Source organism: Mustela nigripes, chromosome 6 (genome assembly GCF_022355385.1).
Source record: "Mustela nigripes isolate SB6536 chromosome 6, MUSNIG.SB6536, whole genome shotgun sequence".
Lineage (NCBI taxonomy): Eukaryota > Metazoa > Chordata > Mammalia > Carnivora > Mustelidae > Mustela > Mustela nigripes.
In genome coordinates, this window is record NC_081562.1 from 61,039,071 (window position 1) to 61,055,251 (window position 16,181).

Genomic DNA, 16,181 nt, shown 5'->3' on the forward strand with positions numbered 1-16,181 from the left:
GCTCTTTGACACAAGGGGTACATGCACCACACTTTGAGAAACATTTCTCAAGTGGTTAATTACCCTACACACGACACTCTGCATACAATAAGATGTGAGTTCTGTACATGGCACTAAGCACATTACGGTGCCTGTTGGAGAGGACACTTGGATTTAGTAAAGTTAATAAAAGAGTGTTGGGATGGGCACCTGCGTGGCTCAGTTGGTTAAGTGGTTAACTCTGGATTTTGGCTCAGATCATGATCTTATGGTCATGAAATCAAGCTCCTTGTGGGGCTCCACACTCAGCACAGAGTCTGCTTGAGATTCTCTCTCCCTCTACCTCCCACCCCCCACCGTGCTGCTCACATGAAAGCTCTCTCTGTCTCTCTCTTAAAAAAAAAAAAAAAAAAAAAAAAAAGGTGGGAGGGGATGCCTGGGTGGCCCAGTCAATGGAGCAGCTAACTTGGTCTTAGCTCAGGTCCTGATCTCAGGGTCATGAGATGGAGCCCTCCATCAGGCTCTCTGCTCAGCATGGAATCTGCTCATTTCTTTCTCCCTCTCCTTCTGCCCCCTCACACCCAAGCTCACTCTCTCTCTAAAATAAAATAAATACATCTTTTAAAAAAAAAGGGGGGGGAGGGTTGTGAAAATAAAGCAGAGATGATGGCAATGCTCAACATGTAAAAATAGCAATGTTCTGTGTATACTTTAAAAAGTAACTTGGCTAAGCCCTCTATCCCAATTATTCAATTCTTTAAATTTAGATTTTTAAAAGAAATTTGTCATTGTTCCATCCTAGATGCACTTCTATCTAAATAAACACCAATTTCTTGATAAAAGGCAATTTTCTAATAATAATTATTCCATCAATTGTATTTGGCTTATATTTCATTAATAAAAAACTATTCTTCTAGAGTCAGCCCATTATGATATTGATCTCCCATTTCAAAGAATATGCTGCAGAGCAGTGGACAGTGAAGAGTAACCAGACCAGATATAAATGTTTCATTGTTTCACGATTTTTTTTTTTTACCAAGGAAACACCCTCAAAGACTACCAATTATTTCTTAATTAAACAAACCATAAATTGTTCTTAAACCTTGATAAATCATATGCTAATGATAAATGATCTCTTTCCAATATCACCGTCTTTAGCTAGTCTTTCCTTTGTGAACTTTACTATTCTCAGGATAGCACTCTTTCTGAGGCTTCCTTAGCGCTCATAAATTTAAACTAGTTAATGCACATAGTGGCTTAATGATGCTAACTTCATCTTTTGCCCTTAAATGTGAAGATTTTTCCTGTAGTCAGGGCTTTAACTCTTTCACTGATTTCCTAAAAAAATTCCATTCAGTTTTATGACTTCAAAGATTATGTGAATTACTCCTAAATTTATATCTCTACTTTAAATATTTCTCTGAACTCAACTGGCCGATGGGCATGTATATTCTGATATCTTGCCATCTCTTTAAACTCAATAGTTCTAAATTATAGTTCTTTACTTTTCTAAAATCAACTCTCATTCTTGACTATTTATTTCAAAAAATTGTTGCACCGACCTCAAATAACTTCTGAACAAAACTTCTCTATTATTTTCCATATTTTAACTTATTCCAATACTCCTATGTATAATAATCAGCAAACCCTTTTAGTTTTCTGTTACTTTTATTACTGCCAAAATCCTATTTTATATTCTCTATTAATTTACCTGTCAATTATTTTGATTGATTTTATGATATTCCTGTCATTGTTTTCTACTTTCTTTAATCCATTCTGCTTTAAAACACCTTAAAATTTCATTTTTAACATACCAATAAAAATGCTAGTAGCATCTTTGTAAAACTCAAATTTCTCAGCCTAATATTTAAGGTACTACACAATATAGCCACACCTACCTTTATAATCACCCGCCCCAATACAGAATCTATATTCTAGATGGCTCATTCATTGTTTACCAAACACACTCCACTCCTTCTAGCAAACTGTAGCAAACTTCTACTTAGGCTCTATTTACCTTCTACATCCAATTCAACTTCCAGGCTGAGCTCAAACCTTTCATCCTTTATGAAGCTCCTGGGTCACTCTTGCTTCTGGTGATCCTTCTCTCCTTTGGCCTCCTATTATACTTACTGTTTACGCATCCATTTGCTATTCACTGTCTTATCTCAGCTCTTAAAACTTTTATCATTTTGGTTCATCCTGTACTTTTAGCTGTTTTGAAAATATACTGATTATAAAAATTGTGGGAAATATATTTTGTATACTCTGCATTGCTTAGTTTAATACTATGTCCTTAATACATGTGTGGTAAATAAATGAATATTTATTTAAACGTATATTACTGTGAAAAAATAGCCACAATGCAAAGCAGTTTAATTTGAGCTATGTTTATAAATGAATAGCTTTTCTCTGTGAATTTTACTGTCTATAATACATGATGCTAAACTGAGAATGACAAATATTTGACCTTCACATCTGTCTCACTTGAAAATAAAGTGATTTCCTGCTGAGGATTATTTCTCTAAATATTCAACAACAGACACTACCATATCTCCATCTGACACCATCAATGTACAGGTCACCACATGATGCAAATTTTATCTAATCACTCTCTGTTCTTTACTGACAGGCTTATACCCTAATTGCTATTCTTTATCCATAACTCCCTCAAGTCTACATTTTAGCCCAAACAAACAAACAAGAAAAGCATAAGCTAAGGTCCTGACATTGGTTCTCTTAATCCTGTTCCTTCCTGGCTTTTCTGAAATCAACTTGGGAGTCATAGTAGCATCATAGTTGCAAAAGACATCCCTCACCAAACAACAACAATTTGGCATCTATTCACAGACAAAAGTATGTTTTTGGAAGCTATGGGATCTAACTCCATATACCAAGGAATCTAGAGGACTCTCACCCACCCATGTACCAAATAATAGACACACAGATCTCATTCCCAGCTGAGGACCCTAAAGTGGCTCATGAACTGGTTCCAGCCCCTCTTAGCCAAGGTCAATGAGTTCCTGGAAAGCACTGTCTTTAACAGTCATCTGCAGATGAAAGAGTCTTTGTGGAAGTTCAGGTTTACAAAGGAGAAGTCTCATCACACTGTTGTAGAAAAAAACATGTTCAAACACGTGAAGTGGACAGTTAGTAAAGACTGGAGGAGGTGGCAACTACTTCAAATTTGAAGACAACAATGTAAAACTTAAAGTAACATGAAAAATCAAGGTAACATGACACCATCAAAGGATCATAACCATCTTTCACTAACCAAATTCAAAGATGTAAGGATATGTGATTTGCTTGATAGAAAGAATTCAAACAGCTTTTCAAAGGAAATTCAATAAGCTGCAGAAAGCACAGAAAGACAACAAAACCAGGAAAGTAATACATGAAAAAAAAATGAGAAGTTTATCAGAGAGATAGAATTTTTTTTTTTTTTTTCAAAAAAGCAGACAGAGGGGCACCTGGGTGGCTCAGTGGGTTAAGCCTCTGCCTTCAGCTCAGGTCATGATCCCAGGGTCCTGGGATCGAGCCCCGCATCGGGCTCTCTGCTCTGCAGGGAACCTGCTTCCTCCTCTCTCTCTGCTTGCCTCTCTGCCTACTTGTGATCTCTGTCAGATAAATAAAGAAAAAATCTTAAAAAAAAAAAAAAAGCAGACAGAAATTTGGGAGCTGATGAATATTATAAATGAAAGAAGAAAATGCGAGAGAGAACAACACTGGCAGAATGGATCAAGCAGAAGAGGAATCTGTGAGACAGAGGACAGCAACTTTGAAATTATCCAGTAAGTGGAGAACAAAAAGGAAGAAGAAAAATAAAAAAGAAATGAAAAATACTGAAGAAAGCCTATGTGATCTTAAGATACCTTAACAAGAACTCTGAATTATTGAAGTTCCAGAAGAAGAAAGGGAGAAGGGACAGAAAGCACATTTAAAGAAATAATTATTGAGTACTTTCCAAATCTGTGGGAGATTTGAGTATCTTAAGTTCATGAAGCTCGTCGTTCCCCAAACAAGCTCTCCTTAAAGAGATCCTCTTCAAAATACACTATAATGAAACGGTAAGAAATCAAAGACAAAGAGAGAGTCTTAAAAGCAGTAAGAAGAAAAAACCTTGGCCCCTCCCTTAGGTTATTTCTCAGCAAAAACCTTATAGGTCGGGGGTGGAGGGGGGGAATGGAAGGATATATTCAAGGTACTGAACTAAAATAAGTGCCACTCAAGAATACTTTACCTGGCAAAGCTATCCCTCAGAAATGAAGAAGGGATAAAGATTTTTCTAGCTAAAGGAGTTCATTACCATTAGACCCACCTTATAAGAAATGCTGAAAGGAATTTTTCAAGCTGAAATGAAGGATACTGATAGATAACATAAATACATATGAAAATATACAACCTGTGACAAAAATAAGTGTGGAAAGTCAGAGTACTCAAATAGTATAATATGGTTGAGTATTAAACACTCCACTCTAACATAAAGGTTAAAGGACAAGAGTATTAAAAATAACTATTGTTGCAGGGTGCCTGGGTTGCTCCGTCAGCTAGGTGTCTGGTTTTGGCTCAGGTCATGATTCCAGGGTGCTGGGATGGAGTCCCATGTCAGGCTCCTTGCTCAGCGGGAAGTCTGTTTCTCTCTCTCCCTCGCCCCTTTATTTAAATACATTTTATTTATTTACTTGACAGAGAGAGACAGAGAGATCACAAGTGGACAGAGCAGCGAGCAGAGGGAGAGGGAGAAGCAGGCACCCCACTGAGCAGAGAGCCCCTTGTGAGGCTCGATCCCAGGACCCTGGGATCATTACCTAACCTGAAGGCAGATGCTTGACCAGTTGAGCAGCCCAGGCAACCCTAAATAAAAACCTTTAAAAAAATTAAAATAAGTAAATAAATAACTGTAGCTACAATAATTAGTTATGAATAAACAGTATGAAAAGGGGGTGAATTGTGACTTCAATAAGATGAAGGAATACAGGATAGAGTTTTTGTATGTGATTGCAATAAATTTATCAGCATAAATAGATTATATATTTTTTTAAGATTTATTTATTTGAGGCAGGGAGGGGCAGAGAGAGAGGGAGAGAAAGTCTTAAGCAGAGACCCCCTGAACTGGACACAGGGCTCTGTCCCACCACCCTGAGGTCATAGCCTGAGCTGAAACCAAGAGTCAGACTCCCAGTCGACTGCACCACCCAAGTACCCCTACACCTAAGATGTTTTATGTAAACCCCATGGTAACCACAAAGCAAAAACCTGCAGTAAATTCACAAAGGATAAAGGGAACTGAAATCAAAATATAGCACCAAAAAAATTATCAAAAAGTTCACAAAAGAAGGCAGGAAGAGAGGAAGAAAAGGACAAGGGAACTAAGAAACAGCTAGAAAACAGTAAGATGACATTAGTGAAGTCCTTAGCTATCAATATTTACTCTACATGTAAATGGATTGAATTCTCAATCAAAAGGTATAGAACGGCTGGATAGATTAAAAAAAAAAAAAAAAGCATGACCCAATTATATGCTGCCTATAAAACATCATTTCACCTCATTTTCTTCTTCGATAGCCTTACTGATTTTCTGTATGCCAGTTCTATGATTTATTAAGACAGGGGTGTTAAAATCTTTAACTATAATTGTGAATTTGTTTTATGTTATATGAACATTTAAGATTATTATGTCCTCTTGATTAATTGACCCTTTATCATTATAAAATGAACTTCTTTATTCATGGTAGTATTTTTTTGCTGTCAAATATACTTTGTCAGATATTTATATAATTTTTCAGTTTTCATTTGATTCATGTTAGCATGGTATATCTTTTACATCCTTTTACTTTTAACCTTTCATCTCTTTACATTTAAAGTATATTTGACATAGATAGATAATATACACATAGATGATAGATGATAGATTAGATAGCTAGATAATAGATAGATAGATTGATGATAGACAGTTTACATAGATAGATAGATAGATGATAGGCAGATGGCCATACTATAGGTTGTACCTAGCAATCTCTTGGTCTTGGATATATTGAACCTATAATCACATACAACTTTTTAGAGTTTTCCCAAGTGCTATTCCCAAGCAAAGTATTTCTTATCCTGGATTTGCAGAATGAGTTTTTCAGACCCAAAAGAATTTGACATGAGTCTATTGTATCTAACCTTGTTAGATATGGTTCATTGTTCCAGCCCTTCCCATCTCAGTCCTAATTATATGATCAGGCATATTGGCCGTAGCACTCAGATTATTGACAGCTATACATTACATATCTGTATCTTTATTTAAATCATGATAAAAATGTTTAGTAGGGAAGAAGGCAAGTATTTGAAGTATATAGGTAGAAAACTCATACTTCACCTCTGAATTACTAGTTTCTGGGTTTTTTTGCAAACAAATCTCTAATACTAACAAGTATAACAACACCATAAATCTAATCTTTCAGTATTTCACTTGTTCTTCACAATTTCTCAATAATCATTAATAAAATGTAGTATGTCTCTTATTTGTACAGTTTTCTTAGCATTGGGGGATAGAAGATAAGAGAGGATTTGAAATCATTTAGAGTGGTTCAATGCAGTTGCAAAAAAAAGTTTAATTATACTTAACTCATAAACAGTTCTTCAGGTTTTCTATCAAGTAGATTATAAAAAATAAATGAGGTTTAAAACTTTACTTTGTAAATGTTATTAAGATTAAGAAATGGAAAAGCTTGTCAAATTTCACAAGACAATTCAGTAGCAAAATCTGGAGCTCTAATTAAAACTCTGGATTTTTAGAAGTAATTCAATTCCTATGTATTGAGTCAGAAAATAAGAATTCAATCTATTAGACTTTGACATCTATCTAGTTGTTAACTGCATCAAGTTGAGGTTTAAAAATTTTTAATATGTATATAATAAGATCATGCCCATGAGTTTGTTATTTCTTTGAAAGTAGAAATGGTTTCAGCAACTCTTTTGTGACCTCTTATGGATCATCCAAAGTGTTGGACACACAGTGGTGTGATTTTTGAATTGATTGTTTTTTTTAAAAAAGTTACTGAGAATCACCTATTAGTGACAAGAATTCAATTAAGGGCTTAATTGGTGTGAAATGAAGCAGAAGACCATCCTAACTTAATTCATGAGGACCTGAAATCATCCCATTCTGTATTAACAGACACACACAGAAAGGTTGGAAAGATCATTCCACCACTTCTTTAACTGCAGCACTGAGCAAACTATATATCACAGGCATTTTTCTTGTACTCCTGTACTTTTATTGTACATTTTCATTTTATAAAAAGACCCTCTTCGTGGTAGCTAGCCTGAATTTCAGAACTGCAATTTGGCAAGCACATAGATGAGGAAAACACTTTTTTATTGTTATTTTGTTTCTGACATAGACCTCACGTTATGATAGCACTATCATATTTTAATCATCTGCTGTTGATTTCTACCAAAGCCTATCTTATCATATGATTGGAAACATTTAAGTTAAAAAAAAAAAATCTTGATGGGGAATTCTCATAAATTATTCATCAAAAAGGTAAGAACCCATTAAATACAATTAAGCTTTGAATTAATCTACAGAAGTTATTTTTAAACCATCTATTTTCATCACATTTCTGATAAAACTTGATCTAGAAATGCTCTTAATTTGAATCTGGTGGTTTCCTTTGCATTCTTTGTAGAGGGTCAATAAAAGGTAGTGGTTAAGAGCACAAGTTGTAATAAAACTTTTTCAATAAAATAAAGGCAGTAATACTGGCTCAAGTGTTATTTTTAGAGAGTGCTTTGAATAGATACTCATTATGTGATAGCTATTATTATTACTACTGTATATGAAAAATTAGTATCTTCTTCATAAACTCATGAAAATACTAAAGGGTTATTGGCCTACCCTGCAATGTGAAATGGTTTTATTTACTTTATAAACAGTTTACATTGTGTTTTGTTTTTATAGCAACATACTACTGCTTACTCTTCTTTTCTTAATTTTGGTAAATTTACCATTTTTTCAATATAGTTTTATTCATTGACCATGAAAATGATAGAAGTGCATTGAAATGCTCTGTGCAAAGTGGGGCAAGAAAGGAAGGCAGAAATTAGCATATTTAATTATTTATACACCTAAAACAATACCATTAAGAAGTCAGCATTGTGAATAATGGTTTAGTAGGATACATATGTACATTTTAATTTGTATACCCAAAACAATAGCCAAAGTAAGAATCTCCTATATTTCACTCTGAGTTGAAAAAGAAGTGCTTGCATCAGTAATGTTAAGAATATGGTAAGACCTTCATTTCCAACCCTTTCAGTTGGAGGGACCTCTTTCTAACTTGAAAAAAAATTTTCTAAAAATCTGATAGATTTAAAAAGTAGAAAACAAATTTTTAACTACTATAAATTCGGTTCATGCTTTCTTTTAAAATATTAAAATTGTAGAATCAAAAGCACCTACATATATTTGAAAAAATATAGCACGTATGTATGAGACATATTTATTTCCTCTGTAGGGAATGCTTGGTGCAAACATGGATCCAGCACCTTGCCTCCACCCAAAGGTCACCAGCAGCTCATCTCAAATTGAATGTACTTGTTTCTGTTTCTTTCATGTTCTCCACAAAAGGGGCGCACAGAGGGGGGAAACAGCATAAGGTTGACCGAAGATATGGGAAAAACAAAATGACCTTAGTTCACACTCCACCATCTATTAGTCCCCAAGAAATTGTCAGATCATTACTAGCTCCTAGAAGATTTAAATAGCCTGTTATACTTACTGTTAAGGAATTTTTTTTTGGGGGGGGGGAAGGAATTAAGTAGAGACAGTCCAGAGAGTCCACAGAAGACTGGACAAGGTATCAGGAAAGGAGAACAGCAATCAGAGACCAGGTCTTCAGGGGAACGTGAGGATGGCCCCTAAGGATTCATTCTGAGACTGATTACAAGCAATTATGTTACAAACCCAGCCTAGCTCCAGTTGGGAGCAGAAAGGGCTAAAGAAAGGAAGTAAGCATCTAATTGTTTAGTATCAGAGAGATGAGATAAAATCAAAGTTTTAGAAGTGGACTATTGAGATGTCAGACATAACAAGCCGACCTCAACACAAATACCCATGATCAGCCGTGAAACCCAACGAAGTGCGTGTGAAGATTGGTTCTATCCGTGGAGAGATGCCGTCAGACAGCAAGTGCTCAGGGTAAACCCCCAGGGCAGACCGCAGGAACAGACCCCAAGACACATCCACTTTTTAACTTAGGAAGTTAAGAACATTTTTGCTTTTTCTATTGCATTATAAATAATGATTCAGCGAATAACTATGGAGTGCTTTCAAAGAGCTAGATGCTGTAAATATATAGGTCATCCATTCAGTCATTTGGTAACTATTTAGTATTCACTGTATGCCAAGCATTGTGTCAGGAGCAGGATTTCTAGGAAAGAAAGGAATGCTGTGAAAGAAAGGCAGGACTAGGAAAGGAAAGGAAAGAATAAGGTAAAAGGAAGCCCAGTCTCAAGGGAGGATTTTAAATTTTTCCTTGGAGATCCAGAGACTCGCTGAAAGATTAGGACGAAGGAAGTGAAGGTGGGGTAGGATAACAGGGCAGTGAGTCACCGGTGGAGCGAAGCCCAAAGGAAATGTGAGGGGAGAGAAGTGGGAAACATCAAGACATGGGCTTTCCTTTTAAATTATTTCTAGGCTCATAAGGGAGCTAGCATATGTAAAACTTCTAAAAATATAAAAAATGAGAAATATTTTAACAGAAAATTTAGGATATATAGAATTCAGAGTAAGGATGAGTAACAAAAATGAAGTATGGATGACTTCACATACTCTTCTGAGCACAGTGAAAATGTTAGAATTCTAGAAGAAAGTAGTAGCGCTGCTTGACTGTGAATAAGAAAACCCTCTGGGTAACACAAGGAAACTTCTCATTGTTTAGACTAAGCGGCAGACGAACTCAGTAGCTCCAAGCCGTACTGACTCCGCAGGTCAAAGCGTTAAATCTTTGCGAAGGTCTAAAACACAACCGAAGTAAAAATCCTAGGTTAAGACATTTAGACAGGTACAGGTTATTTAATCACTTTAAAGTTAAATTTTATTCACATGAACAAAAGGGCAAAGGATGATAGGAGAAGTATTGACAAGAAGACAGTTTTTTATAAGCTGTGATCTTTAAGAAACAGGATATGGTAAAAGTAAGGAAGAAAAAACTAACATTGATAAGACAGCTGCTTTGGAAAAAGCAAAACAAAACAAAAAGAGAATCTCTGAAAGACCTGAGAAATCAATGTCTGCATTGAAAGCTATTAAGGACAGACTAAGCCCACTGCTGCTCAGATCTAATGCACCCCTGATTTTGAATTGAAACCTGGGATGCTCTATTATTCTAAAAACTCCAGGATATTCAAGGACCTTGTCAAGGACATCAACTTGGAAACAGAAACCTAAAACTTTAGTTGCTAAATGCTTGGTGAAGGCTGGTATGCAAAATGTCTTTCTCCCTCTGTGATTGGAAGTTTATTCTTTAGGCAGTGGGGAAAGTGACATGATCAAAGCAGCTTTATAGGAAGATTAAGTACAACAGTGACCTATGGAATGAAGGAAGGAAAGAATTGGGAAGACGAGGGCATACAAAATTATTAAAATCCAGTTGCAACAAGTTAGGAAAAGAAGATCTGTGGTGGCAGATGAACTGGGGCAAACAGGATTTTGATCTCGGTACACACTTGGATTTGAAAATCAGTGATAAGGGAGACACCACAGAAAACGAATAGTATGACTTTAATATAGTTTGAACAGCTTGGAATAATTTGCTTTGGAGTGGTAAGGAAGGCTAGAAGATAGATTTTGGTTATTTTATATAAGGGTGCCAAGAAGATACTCAGGTGGAAATAGTCACAGGTCACTAGGTTGAGATTCAAAGGTTGAACTGGAGATTCTTTATTTGGGAGTCATCTAAATGGTTCTCAGTTGGGATTAATTTTGTCCCCCAAATGACAGTTAGCAATGTATGGAGACACTTTTGGTTGTCACGACTGGGAAGATGTCACTATTGTAATCTGGTGGGTAGAGAAGCCCGTGATGCTGTTGAAATATTCGCATTGTGTAGAACTGCCCCCTACAGCAAAGGATTCTGTGGCACCAAATGTTGATAGTGCCAAGGTTAAGAGATTTTGCTCATAAATGTCATAGTACCTTAGGGTATCTTGTCCGATTAGTGTATATAGTATATTTATGTTTAACTTTAATTTACAGAAAATAAAAATAGTACCAAACATTTATTAAGCCTAAATCTATTTCACGAGTCGTCCTCACATTACATGGTTCATTTAATCTTTTGAATGCAGTGAGGCATATACCCTTTATCTTCCTTTACAGGTGAGGAAACAGATCCACTGCAAAGTTAGGATACCTGCCAAAAGCCACGTAGCTGGCAAATTTGGGGGCCCAGATTGCAATCAAAAAGTCCACTTTCAGAACCATGATTCTAACCACTAAGTTGGAGCATATAATGATGATAGGGATGGTATTGGCAATACCATGGCAGACAAGAGAGAATTACACAGAGCAAAACATTACACTCCCTTCATCCTCCTCTTCAAGCCAAACTAAACCAGATCAAACAAAACAAAAGCACTCTCTCAAATATTAATAGCAATGTCTTTCTTCAACACTGAGATTCCATTAGGCCATTGATACATTTGAGACACTGAGCATTTTGTCCTGGAGGAGAGTTTCAGGTGGGGCAGGAGAACTTGAACTCTATAGCAGCAGTTTTGACAATCTTAGTATTTTGACATATGATGTGTCCAGATGTACTGTACTTAATTTGTGAGTAATCATCGTATTTTCTTACTTTCCACTGTGCTTTTTTGAGTGCTAAAGAAAGATAGAAAATTAAAGCTAGTGACGTTGGGGGTGTCACTGGATGTTCACATGTAAATGTCACTGTGATTCAGAAGACTGAAATGTATTTGTTGAAAATTACCAATTTAATGGTTAGAATATAGTCAACAAAATAAACATTAAATTCCTCAAATTTGACTTTTAAATCCTTCTCTTTAAATATAAATTACACCATCATTTATCTTTTTTTTTTTAAAGGTTGTATTTATTTGACACAGAGATAGAGATCACAAGTAGGCAGAGCAGCAGGCAGAGGGAGAAGTAGAAGCAGGCTCCCCGCCAAGCAGGGAGCCCGACACAGGTCCCGACCCCAGGACCCCAGGACCATGACCCAAGTCGAAGGCAGCCGCCCAACGGACTGAGCCACCCAAGCACCCCATAAACATTTCTCTTTTTATCAAACTAGATATTCAGAGTTTTAGTATGATTTGCTCTCTGTTTGGTCAAGATGCCAAGGATGAAACACATTTCTTTGAAGTGCAGGGGCTTTCATATTTTTGAAACAGCGAACTTATTCATCAAATGAATATTAAGAAATTAAAATATCCAGTGGTGCCTGGGTGGCTCAGTTGGTTAAGCATCTGCCTTTGGCTCAGGTCATGATCCCAGGATCCAGGGATCCAGCTGAGTCAAGCTCTCTGCTCCTTCCGCGCCCACCCCTAGTTTGTGCTCTCTCTCTCTCTCTGTGTCAAATAAATAAATAAAATCATTAAAGAAAGAAAGAAAGAAATCCATAATAAGGAAAGGTGGAAAAGAAAGTGAGAAGTTCTGAAGCCAGAATGGAGAAGCTGGAATGGGAGGTAGTTTGGGGGCCAGTTAGGAGAAGCTGGGGAGAGGGGCTCCGAAGATCTAGCCATTTGACATCTACCGATGCATCAGGCAGCATTTTAGGCAACTTTGGAAGCTCCATAGAACATAGTTTGAGAAGGATTATCCAATATATTTTACGGTAATTTAGATAATAAAATGATCATAACTACCTTAAAATCTTATATTAAAGTTGCAAGTCTCTTCATCTGCTATTCTAATTAAATTTTGCCTTAAATGTGATATTATCTAATATACATATACTTATCATTAAATGCTACATTTTATTTTATGTGTTAAACTTGCATCTTTTTTATTTATAAGTGGTGGACAGTATCCTGAGGCGCTTAATTCCTGCTTCTGCCTGTGGCTTATATTCATCTTTTGACCATTTCTGTCAAAAATGCAAATGTACTTTTTACTGTAAAAAACTGAAGTAAATTATATTTAATAGGCTTTTAAATATAGTTCTCTGACACAACACTTAATTTAACATGGACAATTTTGCTCTTTTACACTGTGCTTTGGGAATATTTTTGAGGGATGATGTATTTCTTTTGATTGTTCTCTTATTTTGTGATAAACAGTACTGTAATAAATTTTGATCCTGCCTTTGGTCTCGATATTTAGTAGCTATGTATTTGTTTTCTTTGATAGCAACATGCATTAATATTTATAACCATTTTCCTTTGCAGCATCTCCCAGATGGCTCTGCGCCCAGTGCACATGTTGAATTTTATCTTTTACCATATCCCAGTGAAGTTCGTAGGAGGAAAACAAAATCTGTTCCAAAATGTACCGACCCCACTTATAATGAAATTGTGAGTATAATTCATCTCTTGTCCAGTCGCTTTGTATTTTTCTTACATTTTTTAGCTTAACAACCAAATATGGAAAATTTGCAGTAATTGGCAGCATTATTCCATGAAGGGAAGACAATTCGCAAAATAGCCACTATGTGCTGATCACTGTTCTACAAGCTATGGGAACTGGAAAATCCAGATCCTGCTTTCAAAGCACTTATGAACCAATTTTCAAATTGTGGCGTGCCTCCAGCAAGAGCCCCAAATGGCTTTTTTTTTCTCCCTAACATTATCCCTGACTTCATCTTATTTTCTCTAACCTTATTTTCTTTTACCTGGTCTTCCTTACTGAATAATTTTATCATAGTCTATCCTGTGTATAACAATAAACTTCATAAACTCTCCTTTGAAAAACAAAAGAAAATAAACAAGTACAAAGCACAAATTAACTTATATATAGCTCTCTAATTCATTTGTATTTCACAATTTAAATATCCAATCCCATACTCCTTTCTGAGGCAAACCCTATATTTATCCTCTTGAATCCATTCCTTCCCATTTCTTCTTTACCTTGCTCGGATGATTATTTGTTTGCCGTTCTTAAGGCTGTTTCATCCACTGGATCCTCAGGTCAGAAATCATAAAAAAAGAAAAAAAAAAAAAACTCCTCAACTCAGCCTTTCTAAAGCATCCGTATTTTCTTTCCTTTCCTATCACACCCAAACTTTTGCAAAGCTTGGGATGCCAAAGTGGTCCAGTTGGTTAAACTCTGTTCTCCTGGGATGGAGCCTGGCATCGGGCGCTCTGCTCAGTGGGGAGCCTGCTTCTCCTTCTCCTCCCTGCTTGCTCTTGATCTCTGTCACTACCCCTGTCTCTCTGTCTCAAATAACAAATAAAAAATCTTAAAAAAAAAAAAAACTTGCAAAAGTGACTCACATTTCCTGCTCTCACTTCATTGCTTCCTTTTCATCCTTCAATCCTTTGCAGTGTGGATTCTGAACCTCATTGATGCCGCTTTCTTAGAATGACACCGGTGCCTGCTAATGGCTTCATCTAATGAGCCCTCTACTCTCCTGAACAGTTACACAGCTGCGTTGCTGGGTGCCCCCTCTTTCTGACACCTCCTTTTTGCTCGAGTCTTACCTTCTCTTAAAGCTCCCTTCCGTCTTCTCTGACTGCTCACTCAATTGCCTTCACTGCCATTCTTCTTCCGAAAAATAGTGTTGTTGGCTAGAGTTCCACAATCTATCCTTTTTTTCACGATATATTGTCTCTCAAAATTATCTTATATACCTACAAAATTTCATTGTACATCTCTGTGTAGGTTGCATCTGAATTGATTCCTCCAACCCTGGCTTCTGTCCTAACCTTCTGTCCTGCACTTCTGAGTGTTCCTGAAGAGAGATCCATCAGAATGTCTCCTAGACACTTTTAAACCAGGCTTTCCTCCTCTACTTGCCGTCTCAAAAGATATGTTCTAATGACACCACCCTCTCTCTCACTCATTTTTCCAACTAATCGCCAAGTTTTGTCAGCTTAACACTTTGTCACATGTGCAGCCACCTGCCTCTTGAATCTATCACCTTCTGTCTGCCCCATCGCTGTGACTTTGGCTGTTACACAATAGCCTCCTCTCTGCCTCTTGTGTTTCTCAGTTTAACAATTCATATTTCTATCTAAGATATCTTCCAAAAACCACTCATATTTATTTCTCTCCTATTTAATTTTTTTTTTCCCAAAGACTCCTCACTGCCTACTGGATAATGTACGGAATACTAAATGTGACAATGATAGCCCTTAAAATGTGACCCAGTAGCTTTCCTGAGTTGTCTCTTGGCTCATACCATCTTCATATACTTTAAAAAATAATTGTTTTGAGATCCTTGTAGAGTCATATGCAGTTGGAAGCAATAATACAACAGAGAATTCAAATAACCTTTAGCTACTTTCCCTCAATGGTAACATCTTGTTTGACTACGGTACAATATCACAACCTGGAAATTGACATTGGTGCAATTCACTGGCCTTAATGAGATTTCATTAGGTTTACATGTGTTCCTGTGTATTTGGTTCTATGCATTATTTATTTTAATTCCTGTTAGTTCTGTGCATTTATATCATGTGAGTAGATTTGTGTGACCATCACCACAGTCTTGGTCCAGAAGAGTTCCATCACAGGGATCTCTGGTGCTACCCTTTTATAGCCATAAACACTTCCCGCCCTCTAATGCCCACTTCATCCCCAATCACTGGCAACTAGTACTCTGTTCTCCATCTTTATAATTTTGTCATTTCAAATGTTATATAAATGGAATCATACAGTGTGTAACATTTTGAGATTGGTTTTTTTCACTCACCATAACTCCCCAGCAATCCATCCAAGAAGGTGCCTGTATCAATAACTTGTTTTTTTCCACTGATGAATCATAGTCCTGGTACAGATGTCTGACATTTCCTTTAACTGTTCACCTATTAAAGGACATCTGGGTTATTTCTTGCTTGGGCTATTGCAAACAAAATTGTTGTGAACAGTAATATATAGATTTCTGTGTTAACATAAGTTGTAATTTCTCTAATATAAATGCTCAAGATGTAATTACTGGAATATATAGCAGTTTTATAAAAAAAAAAAAAATGCCATACTCTTTTTCTATACCAATTTACCTCCCACCAGCAATGTATCTATTTTCTCT

General features: G+C 36.3%; 1 protein-coding gene across 1 annotated transcript in view; it reads left to right on the forward strand.

Annotated features, from left to right (window-relative positions):
• Positions 1 to 16,181, forward strand: part of PIK3C2G (phosphatidylinositol-4-phosphate 3-kinase catalytic subunit type 2 gamma) — a 325,900-nt gene that overhangs the window by 302,657 nt on the left and 7,062 nt on the right. Inside the window, exon 31 of the mRNA XM_059404484.1 lies at positions 13,381 to 13,506. Coding sequence (XP_059260467.1) covers positions 13,381 to 13,506 — 126 coding nt within the window. The remainder of the gene's footprint in view (positions 1 to 13,380; positions 13,507 to 16,181) is intronic.